The following is a 23,717-nucleotide window of genomic DNA, read 5'->3' on the forward strand; positions in this document are numbered from 1 at the left end:
GAAGTTTGAATATTTACAGGCTTTCATATACAATAAGACAATTACAATCTGACACTGGTTTATGTGTAATTTATTACATTTACACTTTATGTGGATCAAATATTGGACTTAGCTTGGACTCAGTTTGTATCTCTACCATAAATCAAAATTTCTAACCTTTTCATCACTGGTAGTAGACTCTGGGTGAGGTAAAGGACTGTCCTGGTGAGTTGTTTCTACAACAGAGGGCTCCTCAATTTTGCTTCTTATGATGGGTGTTGCAAGAGGAGATAAATCTAGCGGCATCTAAAAAGCAAATGTTAAAGAAAATATTAGGAGTTTAAAAACAGCCAGTCAGTTTATCTAAAATGAGAAAGCAGGAAGTGTAAACTATGATTATTGTTCTGTCAGAAGTACTCTTTTTAAATTTCAGAGTTAACAACATACTTTTTTAATGTCATCTTCTGAGGCTTTCTTGAATTCATTTTCAAATGGACTTGCCAACTCATTAAACAAACCCACTTCTTCACAGTTTTTCAAGAATCTTGTTGGTGTTGGGGTCTGATCTGAAATAAATGTCAAGAAGTAATCACATAGACTTAAATATACAGGACCCTAAAATATAGCTAGTAAATTAACAAATTAGCAGGACTGGTTCAGTCAGCTCTTACTTTTCTTTGGAAAGACCCCTTCCTTTAAAGCAAACAAAATTTGGTTAAGATTCTATTGCAGTTTAAGGTATTTTCCTCCAAATTTATAAACCATAAAAGTATGAAAAGAAGTCCTTTTTGTTCTTTAGTCCACAACTTCTCTCTGAGTAGAGTGACATAAGCATCCTCTACTGAGATCAACTGTTATCATTATCTAACACAATAAAAATTTTAAAAAATTTACACTGAAACTTACAAATGCTTAAAATACATGCAATTTGGAAAAAAATGAGGACAAGAGCATATAAATTTGCATTAACTTGGCCCTTCCACTAGTGTTCATAATCTACTATGAAAGCAAGCTTAAGATAAACAATTTTTAAGTAGGTAGATCAAAATACTACAAGGAAGAAAAAGTGTTAAAACAAGAGCCCTCCAAACAACAAACTAAAACAGAATCCTTCTTATTACTATCTATTGAAGCTAATTTTCTATTTTAAGCTTGGCATTTTTCAAGCTTGGTATGAGGGGCTATATAAAAGTTACATATTTATGGAATGTTCTAGCTTAATTTCTAGGCAACAGCAGAAGAGTCAACTCTGCTTTCTCAAAACTTGAACTATTTTATCTATATTTGAATATGTACTCACACCAGGCGCACTAATACATGTACTGAGTGTACATATGCATGTATTAGCTATATGATAAATGCCAGTTAAGGTCGATGCTGAATGAACAGCAAGTTTACAAATTTTGCCTGTTTAGTCTTATTTTCAAGGCTATTTATTCATATTGATCAGAGTTGGCAGTACATTCAAATTCTATTCACATTTTATACATTTTAGGGCATCGATTTTATAGGTTATAACTGGGAGCTAGCCTAAGCTAAATAAAAGTGTAAGGATGACTCCTGGTTTAAGATAAAATAGTCATAAAACCTTTTGTGAAATTAAAATTCAGATATATTTGTTCACTATTTAGTCCCCAAAGTGGGCATTACTTACTGTTTTATCTTCACCTCACCCCAACATATACCCAGAACACTAATATGTTTACTACACATAAATATATTTAACACAAAATGACCTACTTGTCATACACATTATAAACAATGTAGGCCTATCTCAGACACTATTAGTATTATCAAAATTACTGAAGGGACTTAATATTTTGTCATCATTTTCCCTATAGTCTGCAACATACATAACTTCTACCCACAAAGAGACTTAACAGCTTAGGTCCATCATGATTTTAGTAAACTGAACACAAATTTGACTCTTCTGTTCATGCCCAAGGGGCTGTCTATCTAAGCCCAAAAGAAGGCTCCTATTTTGTATTAAAGGGAGAGAAGTCTTAAAAATAAAATGCATATGCCTAAATCACTTCCATCAGTGACTACTGGAATAATCAGGTTTGAGAAGAGAAACATCAACACAAGCACAATTGTTTAAACATGCAGATGGCTTATGGCTATTTATCATCAAATATATACCACACACATCATGCATTATATTTATGCAATAATGCTAAACTACCTCATATCAACATGTATTTGTAAAAAATGGTCAAGTGCTATGTTTGAATGTGTTCTATTTTTCAGTTGCATTAAATGTAAACAGGAAAGTAATTTCTAGAAACCAATCTTAAAACACTTTTGAGTTAAATGTTAGAGTGAGAGATACAGCTCTAATGCAAGAAGTTCCGGAAAAGCAAAGACCTTCATGCCTAGGAGAGTGAACCTTCCAGGTTGTTGTTGTTATTGTTTGACTGTGTTGTTGGTTCTCTTAATAGCTGATGCACAATAATTTAAAGAAATGCATATCTCACTCTTGCCTGCTTCCTTTTATTTTCAGAAATGAAGATATGTTGAATGTTCCCCTACATTTTTAAAAATAAATTTTTTTTTGGTAAATTACCAACTCTGTTACCTCTAGTTTTTTTCAATGTAAAAATTCTGATCTTGAAATGGCAGGAAGAACCATCTATTTGCCTCATTATCTCTTCAAAGCACTGCACATGGCAATTTGATCTTCTATGTTTGGTAATAATTTAAAAGTATTAATAATATTCAGTATGCAGGTATAATTCCAGACTTATAAGTAGTAATAACCTAAACTTTACAAGAGAAAAAAATTAAAAGTTAATTTGAATATTTACAATATGTGAATCTGTGGTTATGACACAAAAAACTCTGAAATTTAAATTTTATATAAAACCTTGTTTTCTTATCACAATAGTTATGTACAAAATGCAATGAAATTAAATGTTATGTGTGTGTATATGTACACAGATGTGTGCATATATATATTTAAATACCAAAAAAAGGGGTAGCTAATACAGCATGGAAGGACAATAAACCAAGGCGTGAACTGGGTTTCTCCTTTTATATACTGAAAGATAATCATCTGCTTAGATAATACTGTATGTTTAGAGGAGCAATATACAAAAAAAAAAAGCACTGACTAAATTTAAGCCCCCTTTATTGAGAGTATTTTACTCATATAGATGTTTAGTCCAAAATAATAAAAACTAAACAAAAATCCTAATGAACAAGTCTGCTAAATGCTCCTTCTCCGACAGGAGGAGCTTGATCACTTCCTGTCTTCACACAGCATTGTAAAGCAGGTGTAAATCGCTAAAAGAAACCTTGACTAAACATCACATTAGTTCAACTATCAGTTAAATATAAATTTTGGAGATTGATATGAACGCTCCTAGGGTTCTAATTAACTTCCATAAAAAATGACATTGAAATCTACATTTGAAAACCACTCAAAAAAGTGAAATGAATGGTTACAAGGAAACATGGAAATGTAATGGGTAAAATACATGTTGCCAACATTTATTGTAAATGAAGTCATTGGAATATCACCAGACTATATTATTTACAGAGAATACACAAAAACTGTGCACATTCCAGGTGAAATATGTATATAAGCTATTAATAAAAGCATATACTAACCAGCCACAATGACACTGTCATTACGTGCTGGACCAAATTTCAGTGTCATCTCATGTTTATGTTTATGGACAGCCAAATGATCCTCGTTGGTAAAACGCTGTGGCAAAAAGTTTTAAAATATAGTTAAGATTTTCAATTTGATCAAATAAGTTAAATGATAAGGAAATTCATTTCCACAACATGTAAAACCACCATTAACAAAGAAATAGCAGTTTGTTAACTCTATAGAATCTATTGTTAGTATAGATAAACATATTAGATTTCAAAAAATCACAGAGAAACCTATTACCCAAGGATAAATACTGATATGACATTAGGTCACATAACTCAATCTGAGAGCATTTAAAAACAAAACCTGAGGCAAAGAAACTTTATATAAATTTCATTTGGACACTAAAAATAGACCGCTGTTAATTTTTGCCATCTCATAGTAGAAATAAATACTCCATGGTATAATGACCTTTGAAGAAATCTTGTATTTCACTTAGATTTCAGGTTACTTACCACTTTTAAAATGAGAACTTTCTTATAAAGATATTACTCCTGGACAAGTTAAGAAGTAAATCAGGTTCTTTATGTTAACCACATAAAGAAAATGCCTCCAGCGAAGAAATAGCAACAAATAAATAATAAAGCCATTCATCTTAAAATAAAATTTTAACTTAAAAGTTAGTGATTTTTTCATTATTTTGTTTCCTCACAGTTCTTATATAAAAAAATGAAGCAAAATTATGTTTAAAGCTACACTTGAGTTGGATAGGCCCTGCATGCTAAAGGTGACATTTATGACTACAACATAATATACGCATTGTTTAAATATCTCCTGTGTCTGGACATCTATCTTTATGAAGATGATTCTTATTTTAGCAACATTTGTAACTAAAAATAGGGGGCACTTTTAGTTATTTCAGAGCAATTATTATAAGATGCCAAATAAAGAGATCTAAACTCACTCTTTAGTCTACATCCTTATAAATGGGGATGTAAAAATTATATATATATTCGAACTTGGTCCCCCTTAATCACTAAAAATGGATTCTTTCTCTTGTGGTCCTACTACTTCCTATCCAATTTACTATATTCTCTCACGCAACTAATGATAGTAACTTTAGGGTAACCTTAAAATAATGTAAAAGAATGAAATATTTCTTTCCATTATGCTTTTTATTCTAAATATTGTAAGTATGACACTTAGTACCTATATCATCCCTAGCTAAGCCCACAAGCCCCTCAGGCTGTAAAAGTTAATCCTTCTCATTTGTATCCTATTTTGCTCCGCACAGTGCCTTGGTTATATAGCACCTGTTAATATTATATTGATATTTTTGTATGTCCTTTTAAGTAGGCTGAGCTCCTACTGTTTGAGCTTCCCCAAATTTAGCATATAGTAAGTAGTCAATAAATGCTAACTGAAAGACTGAACTCTTTACAATAAAAGAACTGAATCTTCAAGCCCAGTCTAAAGGAAAAACAAAAAATCCACCAAACACAGGCTCTTCCTTAAAGTACATTTAGTTTTAATTTGGCTGTATTTTGCTCATAGTAAGTATGCTTACCACTAAATCTTTAAATTACTGTACACCAGTGGAAAATTATTATTATATGACCCCTCTTCAGAACCTGCTTGTATTCCCATTGAAGGTGAGTGTCCAAATGCAAACAATACCTCTGCCCCTTGATTTAGTCATTTATTTACTCTTCAAAAGCTTACTAAGCACCAAATATAGGCACTAGGATTTTAATCCAGCTTTTTCTCCACTCAGTGCTATTTTCCTACTGCTTTATTATTATAAGAATCCTTACCAAATTTGGAGAAATAAGTCATCCTTTGACAGACTGTTGAATATCAAAGCTCTTAGAGAATGAACATAGCTATAGTGTCTACTGGAGTTACTTCACTGCTTTTTACTTTTCATTATAGTTTTGAATGTATGTGTCTTACACTCTACACTACAAGTATCTTAAAGCAAAATTCGCTTTATGTTCAAAGAACATAACAATGCGGTTTCTCCATTGGGGGCAATCATTAAACATTTACAAATGAATACATTTTGGTAAAGGTCTTAGATTAAAAAAATGGCAAAGTCAGTGTAATTAACAGATAAGAAGAGTTTGGAAAGTTATCGCCTAGAGATTTTATTCTAACAGTATCCTCTGCTTAGATATTGGTTTGAACACAAATATCCAAATCAAACAGCAACTACATGTAGAATAAACAACATTATGTTTTCTACAAAACATGTGAAAATGGCACCAAGACTGATGCTAAAAGAAGCAGCCAAAAGGATCCTAAAAAAACATTTAGAACTGTATGAATAGTAAAAAGGGAAATGCAAGGAATATGAATTTACAAAGTCTCATGGAGGATATACAGACCAAATTTACCCAAAAGCTATTTATAAAGGAATTGGTGATCACATAATGGTATTATTTATATACATGGGTAAGATACACTGAAATTGACACTTGATACAGGTGAGTTTAACCTTGGCTATCATCTGAAAAAAACTTATTTACCTCTAACAAGAACTTAAAAAGACAGTGTCAAAAGGTAGTCACCACGAAGAAAAAAAAAATATATATATATATACTGTGAAAGGCATTCTTTTCCCAACAAATACTTATAAAGTAGCCACTACAAGCTAGTATTTTTGCAGGAACTGTTTGAATAGCTTTCCTACACAAATTAAAAAATTTACTCTAAAAATAAGTTTTGCAGAAAAATTATAATGATATTTCTAGTAATAATACATTGAATTTATATAATTTATTTCTTCCAGGCAATTAAAAGCACAGCTCCAATGTAAAATGTTGTAGATGTGCAGTGTTTTCTTAAACAAGAAGACTTGGAGCATACAACTGAATAAATAATGGAAAAAGCAGTCAAGAAAGGAAGGATAGGATAACCATCTCTCTTAAAAGGTTAAAAATGGAAGGGAGGTAAAATAGTTGTTTCCATAATAAATTAAAACTCTGGTATCTGAAAAATCCGTGTTTCCAAGGACTGAACACTCTCACCAGAATTAATTACTTAAGAAATCAGTCATTCTGCATTTAACACACACATTCACAACCATAATATAATTATTATCCTTATTTAAAATAGATTAAATAGGTACAACTAAGTTATAAAGTCATCAGGCCAATAATAACTCATTTACTACTTCTTTCACTATTTGATACATTCTGTTCAACATTAGGAACTTACTGATTAAACATACACACACTCCAACTACCATACCTTCAATGAAACTTTAAACAAAATGAATCTTTATTTCCTTTATAAAAAAGCTTATAATGTATAAACATTCTACCAAAGAAAAAATTTTCAATGAGAGCATCACCAAAAGCAAAGATATTATCAACAAAATTTAAGACTTTCAATGTTAAATGAATCTTTCACTAAATTATCTCAACTTTGTCTCTTTCACCTAGTTTCAATGGAACATCATGTTAAAACAAATGAGATTAACAGAACTCTTTCTATGAAATATCTAATACTGACTGAGACATATTAAAAAATTAATAGTAAGAGTCAACAGTTAAAATTTTTGGCACTGAATTCTGCAGGTCTCTCTCTGAAATGACATTGTCAACAAAATATATTTAAAAATTTAAAAGTCTATCTGCAAATTTAAATTGAACTAAGTCTATTAAAAGTGTTAAAGCTAAAATTCAAATTTGGAATAATGTTATCATTCACTAATGACAAAAAATAATTTGCACTACCGTCATCAAACTGGTGTTTCTAAAATCAATTCTTATTAGAATTTTTGATTTCCTAGGAAATGCTATTTAAATCTAGAGAGAGAGGATACCATCTCTGTTCTAAGCAAGATTTCACAAATGGATGATACTGACATTAGGTTATCATTTTGGCCAGTAATAGTTACAAGGTGTGATAGGTGTGATAACACAGAGATTATTTTAAGTATCTTACAGAACAAATATAGGCCAAAAAATAGTTAATAATATTTAGGATTGGAGTGTTCATGATGAAACCAGTGCTTAGATAAATTATTAGTAAAAATTAAAAAATGTTTTAGCTTTTAAAAACAATATGGCAAAATGTTTGAAGAACCATAAAAATGTATATACATTTTAACCCAGTAATTCAATTTCTAAAAATGTATTTTGAGGAATTAGAGCTGCATATAAAGGATTACACAGAAGATAGTCATCACCATGTTGTGGTTTTTTTAGGCTGCTATACTTAATTTTTAGTCCATGAAAGAGGAAAGGGTAGATTATGGAACATATTCTGGCAACAGAATACTACACAGGAACTCAAATCCATGTTTTCAATTAACACACAAAATGCTCATGATACACACAATGCCATCTGCATACAAATAGAATACAAAACTATATGTGCAGTTTGATCCCAATTTTGTTTGAAAAATCAAAGAGGGGAAAGATTTAGGAAATGCACCAAATGTTAACAGAAGTCCTCTCTGGATTTTTATTTTGCCCTTTTGTCAACATTTTCTGATACTTTTTTAATTAAGAGGAAATAACAACTTTTTGTTAGTTGAAAAAAAAACATATACAAAGACCTGTATTCAAATACATCTTGAAGTTTGAACATTCTGTTTAGAGATGTTTAACTATAAATGTAACACAGGTGTAGGCTTAGGTTCAATCTTCTCTCCAGTAGCTGCAGGTTCTGTGACTGTAATATATTTAAGATTGACTGCTCACTTGCAAAATGAGGCCAGGAGCACCCATTTCATAGGGTTGTTACAGAATTAAATGATATAACCCACATAAGCTTCTTAGCACAGTGACTGGCTTAATTAAAAAGGTTATTATCATTGTAATTCTTTTTTTTATTACTAGGACAACTATAATATGAACCTTAAATTCCTCAAATCCTTTTTGAAACAAATTGGAGCACAAATAAATAATAGACATGGTATATACACACTTGATAAATATTTGAAAGCTCTAGTCTGTGGTTCATAGGCAACTTTTGTGTGTGTGTTTCTGAGGTAGAGTTTTTTGTTGTTATTGTTTTGAATACTTTTTATTTTGGAAAACCTTTAAATTTACAGAAAAGTTGCAATGATAGTACAGAGTTCCTACACATTCCTTACTCAGTTTGTTTCTCTAGCGTTCTCATCTGACCTTACTGTGGTATATTTATCAAAACTAAGAACCCAACATTGATACATTACTATTAACTAAACTCTAGACTTCAGTAACTTTGTTTTAAACTTTAAAAGTATTACTCAGCTTAACTAGACTCAGGTTTCAAATTAAAAATCATCTCTGAAAACTATGACAGGGACTGCTAGCTGTCCCGAGATATCTATTAACTCTTTTTCCTTCAATGAAAGAACTTGTGAATTTTGGGTGAGCACTTGTCTGCCCAGAACAGTTTTCTAGCTTCCTTTGCAGTTAGGTGGCCGTATGATTGAGTTCTGATCCAAAACATGAGTGAAAATTATTCGCATTACTTTCATTACATGTGCTCTGCCCTGCTTCCCCTTCTCCCTCCCTTTCTGTTGGAATGTAGACTTGATGTCAGGAGCTGGAACAGCCATGTTGGACCTAAAAGTGGAAGCTGCATGTTGAGGATTACAGAACCAGCCAGCCCTGAGACTCCTATTTCTGGGCTATTATAGAAAAAACAAACTGCTCAATCTACTGTTAAGGTTGAGTCTTTTAGCCAAGGGGCTAAAAATTTACCACCACTAAGCCTCTCTAAAAGTGTGCCATAGCCTCTAAAGGTAATTTCTTTTGTGCAATGGAATAAACAGAAATGTAGTTTTTTATGGTAACTATATTGAAGAAAATATTTGTATGTCTAAGTTTTGATAAGCTTTCTTTTCTCTATTCAAACCTTCCACATCTCTATCCCTCCTTTTTACTCTCAGTTACTATGGATAAATGGTCCATGGTCCAACCTGAGGCCAGTCCCTTCACCTGAACACTGGATCCCATCCTGTCTTAAGGACCCCATTCCTGCAACAGTCCCTCTCTCTCTCTGCAGTGTCAAATATGTTTTGACATTCCCACCTTAAAATTCAAAACAAACAAACAAGCTCCATCTTCAGTCCTCCTCCAGCAATATTTTACTGTTCCCTTTAAGCTGAATTCCAAGCAAGAGGTATCTTGTAATGTCTCCACTTCAGGTTCTCCATGTTTACTCCAATCCCACTGCTGTCACTGTGCTGCTCTTAGCAAGTTGTCTAATAATTCCCATATTTCTAAATCCAATAATATATACTGAATTCTCACCTTATCCTATCATTGTCCCCCACACTTTGAAATACTTTTTCTATGTGACTTCAAGAACACAATTTTCTTCATTGTCTGCTGCTTCTCAGCCTCCTATGCTACATCCTCCCCCTCTCCCTGCCGTCTAAACACTGAAGTGCCTTATAACTTAGTTCTCACCCTTCCTATCTATACTATTTAAATATAGAAGTAAAACTAAACAAATATGAGGATTTTAGGTTATTAGACAAAATGTATTACAAATCTTGACAATGTAAAAATAATAATCAGACATCATGGGAGGAAAAAGGAGAAGTAGGATGAAGAATGAATGTTAACTCCTTTCGTAATAGGGAATCTAGAAAACAATTCTAACTTTTTGTTTTTCATATTTTTTAAAAAATTAGGTTTTTCAAGCAATTTCTCTTATGATACCCATACACACATACGTTCTTATATTCATCAATAGGTTTCTTTTTATTCTGTTCAATTTATAGAAATTTTAAAAAAGTAATGTAATAAATCCCCTTGCACACTTCACCCAGCTTTAGCCATTATCAACCTAGGATCCATCTCATTTCATCTCTACTTACAACTCACCTAACTTTTTTTTTTTTTTGAGGCCAACCCCAGGTATTATTTTACCTGTAAAAATTTCAGTATTTGTCTGTGATAGATTGCAAAATATGACCATAAATTCCTTCCATTATCATATGCAACTCCTTCCCTTGCAATGTGATAATGCTGGTTCTCCCATCCAGAGGAGGGTACCTATTTCATGATCCCTTGGGTCTGGTCTGGTCTGGTGATTTCCATTGTTCAACAGAATGCCAGAGAAGTGATGCTCTGTCACTTCCAAATTGAAGCTTCAAGGAGCTTGAGAGTTTCTGCTTTTATTCCCCTGGAATACTGCTGCCCAGAGACTGCCAGGTAATAAAATATACTGAACATATATCTAATAATCCTGGGCATGTCTTTTCATAGTTTTGACTATGCATCTTTGGGACAGAGTCCCAGAAGTGGGACTGCGGGGTCAAAGGGTAAATGCATGTATAATTTTGCAAGATATTGCCAAACTCTCTCTAGAGGGTGTGCCATCTTGCATTCTTACCAGCAATGAATAAGAGTGCAGAAGGAGTATTTTTAATATCACTGAAGTAAAATGGTTGCTGCCTTCCCAAAAATATAAACATTCTTGTGGTAGAAAATGTCAAAACAATGATAGACAGATTGACTTATAGACAGGAAAATTAGATGGAAAGGTTGCTGATATATATTATGAGGAAAAACAATGGGTGACTTTTGGGCCTGATAAAGTACTTGAACACCCTTGTTATCTCTGCAGAAGACCTTAGCCCTACAAAGGGTCTCCTTCCTCTTCTTGACAGGCTGAGAGGTAGCCTACCTCTCTGTCTCTTGGCCATTTGTATTACGAACCACATACTGGGCATATACCATCTGTGAGGCAATCTGCTGTGAGAATTTAAAACAATGAATATTAAAACGTTCCCAGACTTTCTGGATCTGGTGTTGAGGTGAAAACTCTTGCTTTCCCCTGGGGTGTGTTGTGAAATGTTCCATTTGCCTCACCTCATCAAGTACAGAAGCATTAATACTGTCTACATACAAACTGTATGTGCTTAAACAGATTGTGTAATTTTTCTCAGCAATTTTAAAATATTTTCTTGACCTAAAGTTATCTCATTTCCATTTATCTTATTTCCCCTAATTTTACTGACTCATTTTTTTCACTGGTTCTATCTCCCAGATAGAGAGAAAAACAGCCTGAGCTTGGGAATTGGGGGTGTAGGCAAGACACAGAAAGGGTAACTTTGGGGTAGAGGCACCAAAAACTAGGGAAAAGATGGATGGTACTAATTTGACTTCTTGGGTTCTCTTTCTCCCTGACCTTTTGCTGGCTTTAGCATTCATTTGGAATCTCTCCTATGTAAATTTAAATGTAATGCTTTTTATTAAAAATGGCATGTATATTACTACAGAGTTAATCACAAGATAACAATTCCAACTATTTTAAGCAGAAAAGAATAGGACAAGGAATTGGGAACTTGTTTGAAACTGAGTTTCCAAGAATGATTCCTAGAACAACAAAGCAAAACTGGTCATAGTCCAAAGGCTGGCTCTAGAATTACACTGTATTAGCTGTAATATAGAGATCTGATTTTCAAATAAAGGGGCTGAAGCAATTTAACAGAGAAAGAAAAATCTTTTCAACAAATGATGCTGAAATATCTGGGAAACCATATGGAAAAAAGTGAGCTTCAACTCCTACCTTACACAATACACAAAAATTAATTTAAGATGAAAAACAGACCTAAATGCAAAACCAAGCTTGCAGAGGTAAGCAAAGTAGAATATCTTTGTGACTTAAGGGTGGGAAAAGGTTTCTTAGATAAGTCACAGACAGCAACAACCACAGAAGAGAAAAAATTATTACATTAGACTTCATTAAAATTACAAACATCTGTTCATAAAACAATATTATTATGAAAATCAAATTGAAAACCACAGACCTGGAGAAATATTTCCTAATGGACTGGTATCCAGAGTATTTAAAGAACTCATACAACTCAATCCATTAAAAGACAGACAATCCAATTTTTAAAAACAAGTAGAAGATTTGAAAAGATATTTTGCAAAAAATAAACAAATGGACAATAAGCACATGAAAAAGTGCTTATCTTTTCATTAGACATCAAAGAAATGCAAATTAATACACAATATGTCAGTATACACATAATAAAAATGGCTAAAATTAAAGACTGACCCCAAATGTTGGCAAGGATATGACACAACAAGACCTCTCATAGACTGTGGGTGGGAATGCAAAGTAGTACATTTGTTTTGGAAAGCAGTTTGGCAATTTCTTATAAAATAAATATATAAAACATATGATCCCACCACTACACTTCCTAAAGTACTTACCCAAGATGAAAGAGAGCATATATTCATACAAAGAGTTGTACATAAATATTCATAACAGTTTTATCTGTAACAACTGAAAACTGGAAATAAGCCAAATGTCCATAAACAAATGACTAAATAAACTGTGAAATAAGGAAATATTATTCCTCAGTGAAAAGGAATTAACTACTGATCACATAACATGGAGAAATTATAAATTAATTATGTGGAAGGAAAGAAGCCAGTCAAAAGTACATACTGTATGATTCTACTTAGATAGATTTCTAGAAAATACAAACCAATCTATAGTGACAGAAGGCAGATCAGTGATTGACAGGGGTGGGAATGATAGAAGGGAGGGATAACAAATTAACAGGAGGAAATTTTGGAGGATAATGAATATGTTCACTATCTTAATTGTGGTGATGGTTTTATGGGTATACACATATGTTAAAATGTATCAAATTGTACACTATAAGTATGGGCAGTTTATTGTATATAAATTATACCTCAACTTAAATAGCTAAAGAAAACATTAAGAACCAAAGTAATACTTTAATGCTTATTTATGATTTATAGTTTGTATATTTTACTGTCTAATTTCAGTAGACATTAAATTTATTCTTTCATTCCTTAGTATCTATAGTTATTTTAAGATTAATTATTATAACAGTAACAGATTAATAATTTAATGCTTTCACACATTCTGTATTAAAGATGTTAGACTTAAGAATATTAATACATTAGTGATACTCTAGGGGTAAATATTAGTTAATTTCATTAAGAGTTCAGCAAGTAAAATAATTTTCATACAAGATAATGTATATTTGATTTCCAATTAGGCAGTTTACAATGATTTTCAACCAATAATGGTCAAACGAAAAAACTTTAAACCCTGGATTTTGTCCAGGTTTTCCACCTTTCCATTACAAGACTTAATTCTTTTTTTCCCATACTAGATAGTACTCTTTAAAATTCAGATATGCTATTGAGGAAAATGAATTTCTTCCCCAAGTTTTTCTGGGTTATTTTCATTCTAACTCCAAAATTCTAAAAAATATTATAAAAGAATTCCTTTAATGACAACATACACTGCCATCAGTGTTTTAATAAATGTGAATATACAAATAATTTATATATTACCTGGCCACATCCAGGGGCAGTACATAGAAAGGGTTTGTCATCACTCATATTCCACAGGTCCTTGTATTGCCTATAATAAAACATTAAGAGATAGCTAAATGTTTTACAGGACAGATTTTTAAATAAAGAGTAATTTAAAAAGTAGTAGTATTTGATTTTCACCAAGCTTATTACCTTTTATGATTGTGAAATAAAACACTTTTACTGACATTTTTCACTCCATCTTCCATCTTATTATGAATAAAGACACATAACAGGCAGATTTTACACCATAGAAAAAAAAATTAAGAACTCTGATCTATCCAGCTAAATCTTTCCTGTTTAATAGCCTAAGTGCAGAAAGAATGAAATAATTAGAAGATTACCACTTTAACCCCCAATGAAATAATGGATCTAGGCAACTATCATCAATGTCTGATAAAACTATCAGAAGTAAAGGTGACAGGAACTTTATAATGGTTGGGTCAGGTTGACAGCATCTAAACTCAAAGGTGAGTCTTAGATTAACATTAAAAGTGTGACAAATAAACATTATGTGTCCCCGATACGATGCAATAGAAAGCACATTAAGTATTCTGGGAGGCGGGGGTGTCAAGCCTGAACCTAATTAAGCCCCTCTAGATCCAAATACTAGAAATACAGGACACAGCAAAACAAGTCAACACAATCAAGATGCAATTAGCCAAATTCTATAGGACGAAAGACCTGGTCTTTTCAAGAAATAAATGTCTGGGGAATAAAAGAAAAGAGAAGGTTGGGGGGAAAACTGTTTTGGATTAAAAGAGGTCTGTCTAATAAACACACTAAATCAAATGCAATATGGGGACTTTTTTGGATCCTGATTTGAAGCAAACAACTACAAAAACTAATTTCTAAGTCATGATTATTTTCCTACTTTTTGATTTAGACTTAAAAGTTTCTAATTATTCCTCTCATAAACTTGTATGGTTTTATTTTGTCTTTGCTTTCTTTCTAGAAATTACATATAATAACCATATTTGACTCAACTAAAAATTCTGTAACATTGTTCCTTTTCAACACTAGCTTGTTAACCCTTCAGAAATATATTTCCCAAAGCTTTTTCATCAAGGATGACAATTGCTATTATGGTCAAGTTTGGGAAATGCTGGAATACTTTTTTATTGGTAGGACTTTTCAGACACTTAATATGTTCAAGGGAAATGACCAGGGCAGCACCTAGAATATGGGATTTTTGCCACATCCATTTGCTATTTGAACCCTTTTCACAGAACATCTCATGGGAATGGTATTATTTGAAATTCATTTTAGAAGAAATCAAAACCCTAAAATATGTTTATATATTTGTCACAGGTAAGTGTATTTTGATGCTCTATTTGATAATTTAAAAACACGATAGGAATAATAGTTAAACTATATACTAGGTAAGTGTTTTCTTATTTATGAAAAAAACACTTGAAATGTTTATCCAGAAACAACCTATGAAAACTTTTATAATCTAAAATATGAAAAATGGTAGAAAATACCAAATATTGCATACACACCTGGCAGAATTCACATGTAACTTGAATTTCATAAGTTGAACAACTTATCACGTCCTCTTTTTCATGGCAAGGATACTGAAAAACGAAGTGGTTTCATACCATTAAAAACAGTTTTGAAACATTTCTTGAAACACAGTAGAAAATAAAAACACTCAAATAATTACACTCTCTGTAACACTACTGTGATCAAAAATCCATTCACTATTAAGAGTCTTTATAATAGAGCACTGTTCCTGAAATATGAACACCCATATAAATGCCTTAAACATAGGTATTAATATATCCAACTCTACCACAAAGAGAGTAAAAGAGAAATATTTAACTCAGCCTTTAGGACTGTGGTTGAAAGGCAGTCATTAAAAGAGTGAAAATCCTGACTTTTGAAGTCTGATTAAAAAAAGATGAGACCTAGTATTTCAAAATATCTATCCAGAAAGCTATTAATTTTTTAAAATGTAGTCAATGGTGGTCTGGTTCTCAGCCTAATTCATCAAAATTTGTCCCATAATGTAGTTGATCTATTTAAGGAGCTCCCTACTCCCTAACTTAATAATTTACTTATTTGATATTAGCTTATGGACAAGTGCAACATACTGAAACTACCAAGCTCAGTGGCCCATTTTTAAACTCTGCTAATACTCCATTTTACACTCACTGAAATGCCAGCTACTGGGGTGAACAGAGTTAACTATATTCTTATCCAAATAAGCCAATGGTACATAAAGAAAACTTTTATTTTACATAATTTTGCTTATAAATGTGGTGTCAAGAATGTCTTGCTCAGGAAAACTGGGTATGTCCTTTAGGGAAATGTGTAAATAGCTATAGTTCTGAGTCTTGGGATCAAGGATGATCTGGTACAGGAAATAGGAAGAACAAAGTTTTTTCCCTGGCCTCAGGCAAAACTTGTATTGGGTAAGGCTATCTTGTCATTCACATCCAACTTTACCATGCTGCCAGTGAAGCGGGGTGGGGGGGGGAAACCACACACAATAGAATAATCCAAAGGAAACCTGTAAAAGTGATGCTTCAGTCATTACCAGTAGAATGTGAGCTCAGTGAGGGCAAGGAATTTATCTCTGGTTAACTATCTAAAACAGTGCCTAGCTTATTAGTAGCATTTACTCATTAAGGAATGAATAAATAGCTGTATAATATTAACAACTCAGATAAGTTTAGTTTTCTTTATCTAACTGAAAAAATTCATCTAAAACTAATAAGAAAATGCAGTTCATATTGCTTTGAAAAAATCAAAGCAATATTTAAACTCAAAGTTCAAGAAACTTTTAAACATCAAACTTATGCTAAGACACAAACATGAAAAAAGTCTCTGCGCTTGAGAAACTTTCAGTCTAGCAGAAGAAAGAATACAGAAATGTAATTTCATTTCGTTTGGTAAGAATAATAGGTAAAATATTAAAAGTATATAGGTAGTGCAGTCACCAATCCAATAGTTCTAGAAAAGCTTTCTGAGGGACATGACCCATGGTCATGACTACTACTGTCCCATCTTCTATAAAAGAACTTCCTCATCCACACAGCAGCCTATTTCCTAGCCGACCAATAAAAATTCCCATTCCTTATACTATTTCCTAATACCTAGCTGGGGTAGTTATAAATGTAACACTCAAAGCACCTTGAGACATAAATGATGGTAATTCCTCTGGGAGGCTTAAATGCTCTCTCTTTGTTAATCTAACTGAATCTCAAGCTTCTAAATCCAGGCTTATCTCCATTTTATAGCAAGGATGGAAGTATACTCCTGGGAAAGCATGGAAAGGAGGTTTAGCTCACCTATAAATTGTCAGGGAAGTCAATGACTGCAGAAAGAGAACAGTTACGATACCACACCACTCTGTGGCAGGCATCCATACCTATACTGGTAGAAAAATCACTGTCATGAAGAGTACAAAGGCAAGATTTAAAGGAAGTCAGTTTCTCTGGTTTCTGTAACCTCTCTCTTAACTCTTCGTCTAAAATTCCTTTATCTTCCCTGCCCTCATGATTTAGTGCCAAAGTTCCCCCTTTTCTTCTTTCAACCAACAAATATTTGAGTGTCTACTTGGTGCCTGGCACTATGCTACATGCTAGGGATGTAGTGGTAAATTAAGGTAGGTATCTGCTCTTCCAGGATAGTGAAGGAGCTTATACTAGCTAATCAAACATCCAACTCAGATCTCTTCTTTCCAGTTTTTAAGGCAGTTCCACATTTAAATATGTGTATGTATATATTCCTCACATTTTCTCTATGTCATTGCTATAAAGCATTTTATTTTAGAACTCCAAACTTGGTTAAAGATATACTTTAAATTTTGTTTGTTACAACATAGCCACAGTAATGTCCACTACTAGGTATCCCACATAAATGATCAATATTACATAATTCTGAAGAAACTTTAAAGCTCAAGTTTTAATTGGGATTCAGAAGGAGGTCATTGTTATTTCTGGATAATATGAACTAAATTGCACTTACTGAACTAAGATGTTTTAGGGAATTTTTAAATTTGCTCCCAGAAAAATACAGAACAACAAAATAAGAAGTCACCCAAAATACCACTATTCAGAGATAACTACTGTTTAACATTCCAGAGTATATACTGTCTTATTAATGTGTAAAGATACATAAAAAAATTTTAATTGTAAAAATAGTATTACAACTTCCTTTAAAAGATAATTATCTAAATTCTGCCACATCATTAAATAGTAACATCAATACATATTAGATGTCATTTTAATGGCTATATAGTATTTCATCATACAGATACGACATATTTATAACTAATTCTCTATTAGTGGACTTTTATCATCAATGAATATCCTTGAGGACAAATCTTTGTGTAATATCTGTAATTATTTCCACAGGATTAATTTCTAGAAGTGAAACTGCTATTTTAAAGTGAAGGCATATTTTTAAAGGTTTTGATTTATATTGCTAAACTGTCCTCAAATATATAGCACTGACTTCTACTTTACCAGTAGTGTGCAGAAAGACTTCATTTCTCAATACCCACACCAACAGTGGATATTATTTTTTTAACATTTAAGTTAACAAATTAGTGAAAAAAAGTTTTAAGTTACATATCTTGACACACAGATGAAGTTGAACCTTTTCACATATATAATGGTTCTTTGCGGTTATCTGTAAAATGTTTCCTTTGCCCATTCTTTTTTTAAAAATTGAATATATTTGACATACAACATTGTGAAAATTCAAGGTATACAATGTTACCTTAATATATTTATACATTGTAATATAATTGTCATTGTATTGTATTTATTATATTACATAATTATAGCACAATACTGTTGTCTATATTTATTATACTGTCTATATTATTAGATCATAGCTTATTACTCATTTCAAATGTATACCCTTAAACATCAACTTTGCACTTCCTTTTCCCATTCCTAAAAAAAAAAGTTAGTCCAAAATTCTCTCTCTTGAATATAGATCATAGACTCTTTCTTAAAACATAGATTCCTGATCATGTACCTCATTGTACTCCTGATCTAGCCCTAACTACACATCCTACAAATGAGGTCCTAAAGGGCGAAATAACTTTTTCCAGGTAAAAAACAATACAAGAAATTTCTTCTCTTACATTGTGCCTGCCAGCTGGTATGCTTTGTTATACTACACGTATCAACCGTTATGCCTTGCAATTCTTTATCTACAAACTAAATAGCAATTTTATGTAAACCATCTTTTAAAAAATAGTACAGAAAGACTCTTTTGGCACTTGTAAGGTTATCTGACAGACCCATTATCAGACAAAATCACATAATACAAAATGCTCATAAGAAAATAGTAAAGAAAAACCCTCCAAGAAAAGATGAATAGAAGGAAATGAGAGAAATTAATGTAACTTAAAATTAATATAAAAGCCAAGACTCCAAGGAGAATCATATATAAGGGTATCTTCATGGAAAGCAGCTTAGACAGGCTACTGGGGGGCAGCCTGTCTAAGTGCAGAGTGCAGGAGCTTGGGCAGGATGAGAAAGGTGTCCAATGGTGGGGGGGAGTTGGTCTGGAGGGGAATCTAAGTTGGGTAAGGAAAGGTCAGTCTGTGCATGGAAGGGGGAAGTAGGCTGATGTAGGATGACAATGCCCAAGAAGGGTAAGGAGGTATCCACATGACGTAAAGAATAGGGATGACACCAGTCCAGGAAAGGATATCAGGGCCCAAGCAGGAGGATGTCTACTTGATGAGGAGAAGGTCTGGTGGCTACAGGCAATTCACTACATATACACACAGATATTGATTGAACAAGTAAATTTATCAAGGATATAGTGGATGGAGGTAAATTCACACTATAGTTGATGGTAATTACACAGAGTGAATTAGATGAGATTTGGAGATGTTGGTGTGAGCTCACAACTTTCAATATAAATACACAGATCTAGAAATACAGATGATAATGTGTGTATATACATGCAAAATAATTCACAAACTTTCTGAGCTGTGTCTACTGGGAGAGCCTGGGAACACTTGATATCCCAATAGAAATAAGCCCACCTAGCATCCAGATCTGATGTCTAAATACTATTCTCCACCAAAAGGAACCTGGGATGCTTGAAGAATTGGCTGATTACAGGGCTGAAGCAGGAAAACTGCATGATGGGCCTTGAATATCTTGTGCAAGAAAGTAAAGAGGAACTTACGGATTTGGCCAGAAAGTGGACAATTCGAGGATCAAAATAAATGATAGTAATAGATCATCATATCATGAATAAAACAGGATTTCATTAACCTGATATGAGATACCTACTGATACAGAAGAATAAACTGGAAGTTTAATAACACAGGTTATTTACATCCTCTCAAAGTATCTCCTTATAAAATAATTTTAATTACTAAAGACAAGAGTAATATACAGTACAAAAGTCTGGCAAATATCACTTTACTCAAATGGTCCAAGTTAACAACACTAAAAATAAGGGAAATCAGTATCATGTGCCACTGGACTGTTTGCAATGAGGAGGACACAGTATCACCTCCATGATAGTCATGCCAAAGATACATAACCTGAATCTAATCACGAAGAAATATTATACAACCCCAAATTGAGGTAAATTCCTCAAACTAACTGACCCATAATCTTCAAAAGTGTCCAAGTCATCAAGGCCAAGGAAAGACTGAGGAACCATTTCAGACTAAAGAAGAACAATGAGACATGACAGCTAACTGCAACATGAGATTCTAGACTGAATCCTTTTACTATAAAGGACAGACATTATTGGAATAACTGGCAAAACTTGAATGTGATCTGCAGATTAGATGGTAGCACTATTTCAAAGTTAATTTCTTGATTTTTCAAGGTTGTATTGTGGTTTTGGAGGAGAATGTCTTATTGTAGAAAATAAAGTATTCAGGGGAAGGGGACATCATGCAACTTCTACAAGGTTCTGAAGCAAAAAAATTAAAAAAGGAAAAACTTACAGACGGAGTTAAAGTTATATATAAATAACATGCACTATAATAATTCATTATATAACCATTAAGTAATTAGCATCATGTTTTTAGCAATAGTAATGAGAAAAATACTAAAATATTCAAATTCTCTAACAATTTTCTGCCTGTTGCTGGTTTATAACTTAAATGTTATGAGATGTCAAAGAACAGAGAAACTATGTTCTGTACTGCAAGGGTAAGAGCAAACAGTCATCTGTAGTAGAACAATGTCTGTTTCTGAATAGACTCGAGCGGTGATGTTAGACAATCATTTGTCCTATTAGGCAACTTTCTTCTTTAAAATATGAAATGTGGGTTAAATCTGTTAAGCAAGATAGATAATCCTTTAGGTTGCAGTATCAATACCCATGACATTCTGAATTCTATCATCCAAATGATTCAGCTGATTAAAATATTTGCTTTTCTTAGAACATCTCTAGCAAAAACAAGAGAGAAAGCAACTCACTTCATAGAAAACAGTATGAGCAAATGAATCTTTGTAAATGGGGATGCGGGAGGGAATGAATCAATTTCTGGTGACTAATTTGAGAAATTGCTAGATTCTAAAATGAATTTGACTGATCCTCTTGTTAGTTGGTTATAGACTACAAATGCTGTAACCTCTTACCTTTAAAGCACATACTCCAGTTTCAAAGCAGATTTTTAAAATATGCATAATATTAAACGCTACATACAACATACAGCATTTCCAAACATTTCTAATACAAATAACTTATGAAATTTATTTGGAAAATATTTGACTGTCTATATGGTACCAGATACTATATTAAGAATAAGAGCTATGGTCCCTGACCTCAAAATCAGATTAGTAATAAGGAAGACAAACAAGTGGGAATAGTAATACTAATTAAGTGATATACATATAATAATAAAGATATACACAGGCATTATGGGAACATAGAAGAATAAAGAGTATACTGGAGCTGGTCCTCTCTCCTCAGCACCCATAATACCCTCTTAGAGCTGATTGCCAGCAAAGGGCAATCCTATACTTCTGTGGCCCTGACATACCTGTTTCAGGTGAACCAGGGGAGACACCTGAACAAGTTAAGACAATCAGACTACCTCTTCAGAAAATTTGTAAAAAGAAAAAAGAAATCAGCCAAACAGAGGTATACAGTAGACATTCAAAATCATACTCAGGACTGGTGGACATTTTCTGTCACATTCATACTGATAAGAAATTAATGAAAGCCAGAATGGAGTAGGCACACAAAAACAGAGACAAGATACTATGTACCCAAGAAGAAGGAAATTAGTTTGTGATCTCTGACTATGCTTTCTGTATTGGGTCATGCAAGAATCTTCTGTATACTGAGTATGAGCTCCTTTTTTTTTTTTTTAAGTTGAATTTATCTGATTTTCCACCCTCTAACTAAGACAAGTACCTAGTCAACCCTGGAGAGAGGGTCTGGGAAGGTACTGAAGGAAGCAGTGCCTGGGCTTAAGTCTTCTCAAAGAAAGAAGGGATGATGTTTTGGGCAGAAGAGACAGCATGCAGAAGCACAATAAAGTAGAGTATACTGAAGGATCTCCAAGAATTTCTGACAGCTAAAGCATGGGATATATGGTTGAAGGGAAGAGAAGGGAGGCAAATCTTAAAGGTCCTTTAATATCCCAGCAAGGCGTTTGGAGTTCAACGTCACCCCCATCCTATCCCTACCCCAAGGTTATAAACTGGCCCTGCACCAAAAAATTTTTTTGAATGTATATATATTTTTATTGAAGTATAGTCAGTTTATAAAGTTGCGTCCTGCACCAAAACATTGAGCTAAGAAAGTTTTTCAATTTTTTAAATGGTCGTGGGGTATTGGTGGGGGGAGGGGAGAAGCAGCAACAGAGACTATATGTGACGCCCATAAAGCCTAAAATCTTACTATCTGACTTTTTAAAGAAAAAGTTAGTTTTCCTAACTCAATCCAAAAGCAAATAAATTTGACATTTTAGTTAGCTTGTACAGTCGCAGAGTGGGTAACTTTTCGTCCAAAGTATTTTTGAAATACAGAAAATATCAAGGATTACCTCCTGTTACTGTCCTTATAAAATCCTTGGAGAGTTGAGATTTTCATATTGTGACCCTTTGCTATAGAAGGTTCTACAGTCAGATAAGCCTAGGAGCCTCTGGTTTATACAAAATTCTGCATTTTAATGTAAGTCTTCTCTGTGCTTTTTATATGCTGATATGAACTGTAGCTCCAAAAGGACATTTCCAAATTTGCTGTGCCTCAGAAGTTTTTTTTTTTTTTTTCCACTAAATACTATTAATATGGTAGGACACTAGCATTCTGAGGACTAATGTCTGGAAACTTCTCTTGAATTCTGTAATATTTGAGAGATAATCACAAAATAAAAGAACACTTTTGCACTAAAAGCTTAAAATCTCTTACCTTTCTAGCTGGTGGGCCATGAGCTTTATTTACTCTGCTGCCAGGAATCCCTCAGCTCTAATCAAGTAAGCAGTGCTTTTCAAGTTTCCATCTAAGTATTCCTAGGGCAAAGGAGAGGCAGAAAAGAGCAAATTCATTACTCTGCAAGATCTAAAGAATTCCGCAATAAAATTTTCAAATGTTTATTTTATACTTTAAAATGCTAATGAGTTTTGCCTTCCATTTCATTATTTTTTAATATAAAAATTAAGGTTCCCTCCAAAATCTTCAGTGCTCCATGAAAATGTTTATCCTGTGGCCTCCCATAGGATACCTATCAGAGGTGTAACAGTTCCAAGGATTAAAGTATGGCATGGGAATCTTGGTGAAAAGAAAAATAATACTTTTTAATATAATGGAAGAGAGAGGTGGTCATAGCTGATCACTGGAATGGCAGCGCTGGATCTGAGTGGAGA

At 33.0% G+C, this 23,717-nt stretch overlaps 1 protein-coding gene across 4 annotated transcripts in view; it reads right to left on the bottom strand.

The window, feature by feature from the left end:
- Positions 1-23,717, bottom strand: part of ATF2 (activating transcription factor 2) — a 69,578-nt gene that overhangs the window by 34,587 nt on the left and 11,274 nt on the right. For 2 of the 4 annotated variants that reach the window (XR_004190023.2, XM_015239758.3), the window contains exons 2-7: positions 23,263-23,363; positions 15,402-15,476; positions 13,879-13,948; positions 3,592-3,688; positions 427-545; positions 157-285 (exon numbers count right to left, since the gene is read on the bottom strand). Coding sequence is in view for 3 of the 4 variants with exons in the window: in XM_015239758.3 (XP_015095244.2) it covers positions 157-285; positions 427-545; positions 3,592-3,688; positions 13,879-13,948; positions 15,402-15,433 (447 nt within the window). In the remaining variant the exon portion in view is untranslated. The remainder of the gene's footprint in view (positions 1-156; positions 286-426; positions 546-3,591; positions 3,689-13,878; positions 13,949-15,401; positions 15,477-23,262; positions 23,364-23,717) is intronic. The other 2 variants (XM_072961191.1, XM_031678329.2) reach the window with 2 other exon arrangements.

The sequence above is a fragment of the Vicugna pacos genome, chromosome 5 (genome assembly GCF_048564905.1).
Source record: "Vicugna pacos chromosome 5, VicPac4, whole genome shotgun sequence".
NCBI lineage: Eukaryota > Metazoa > Chordata > Mammalia > Artiodactyla > Camelidae > Vicugna > Vicugna pacos.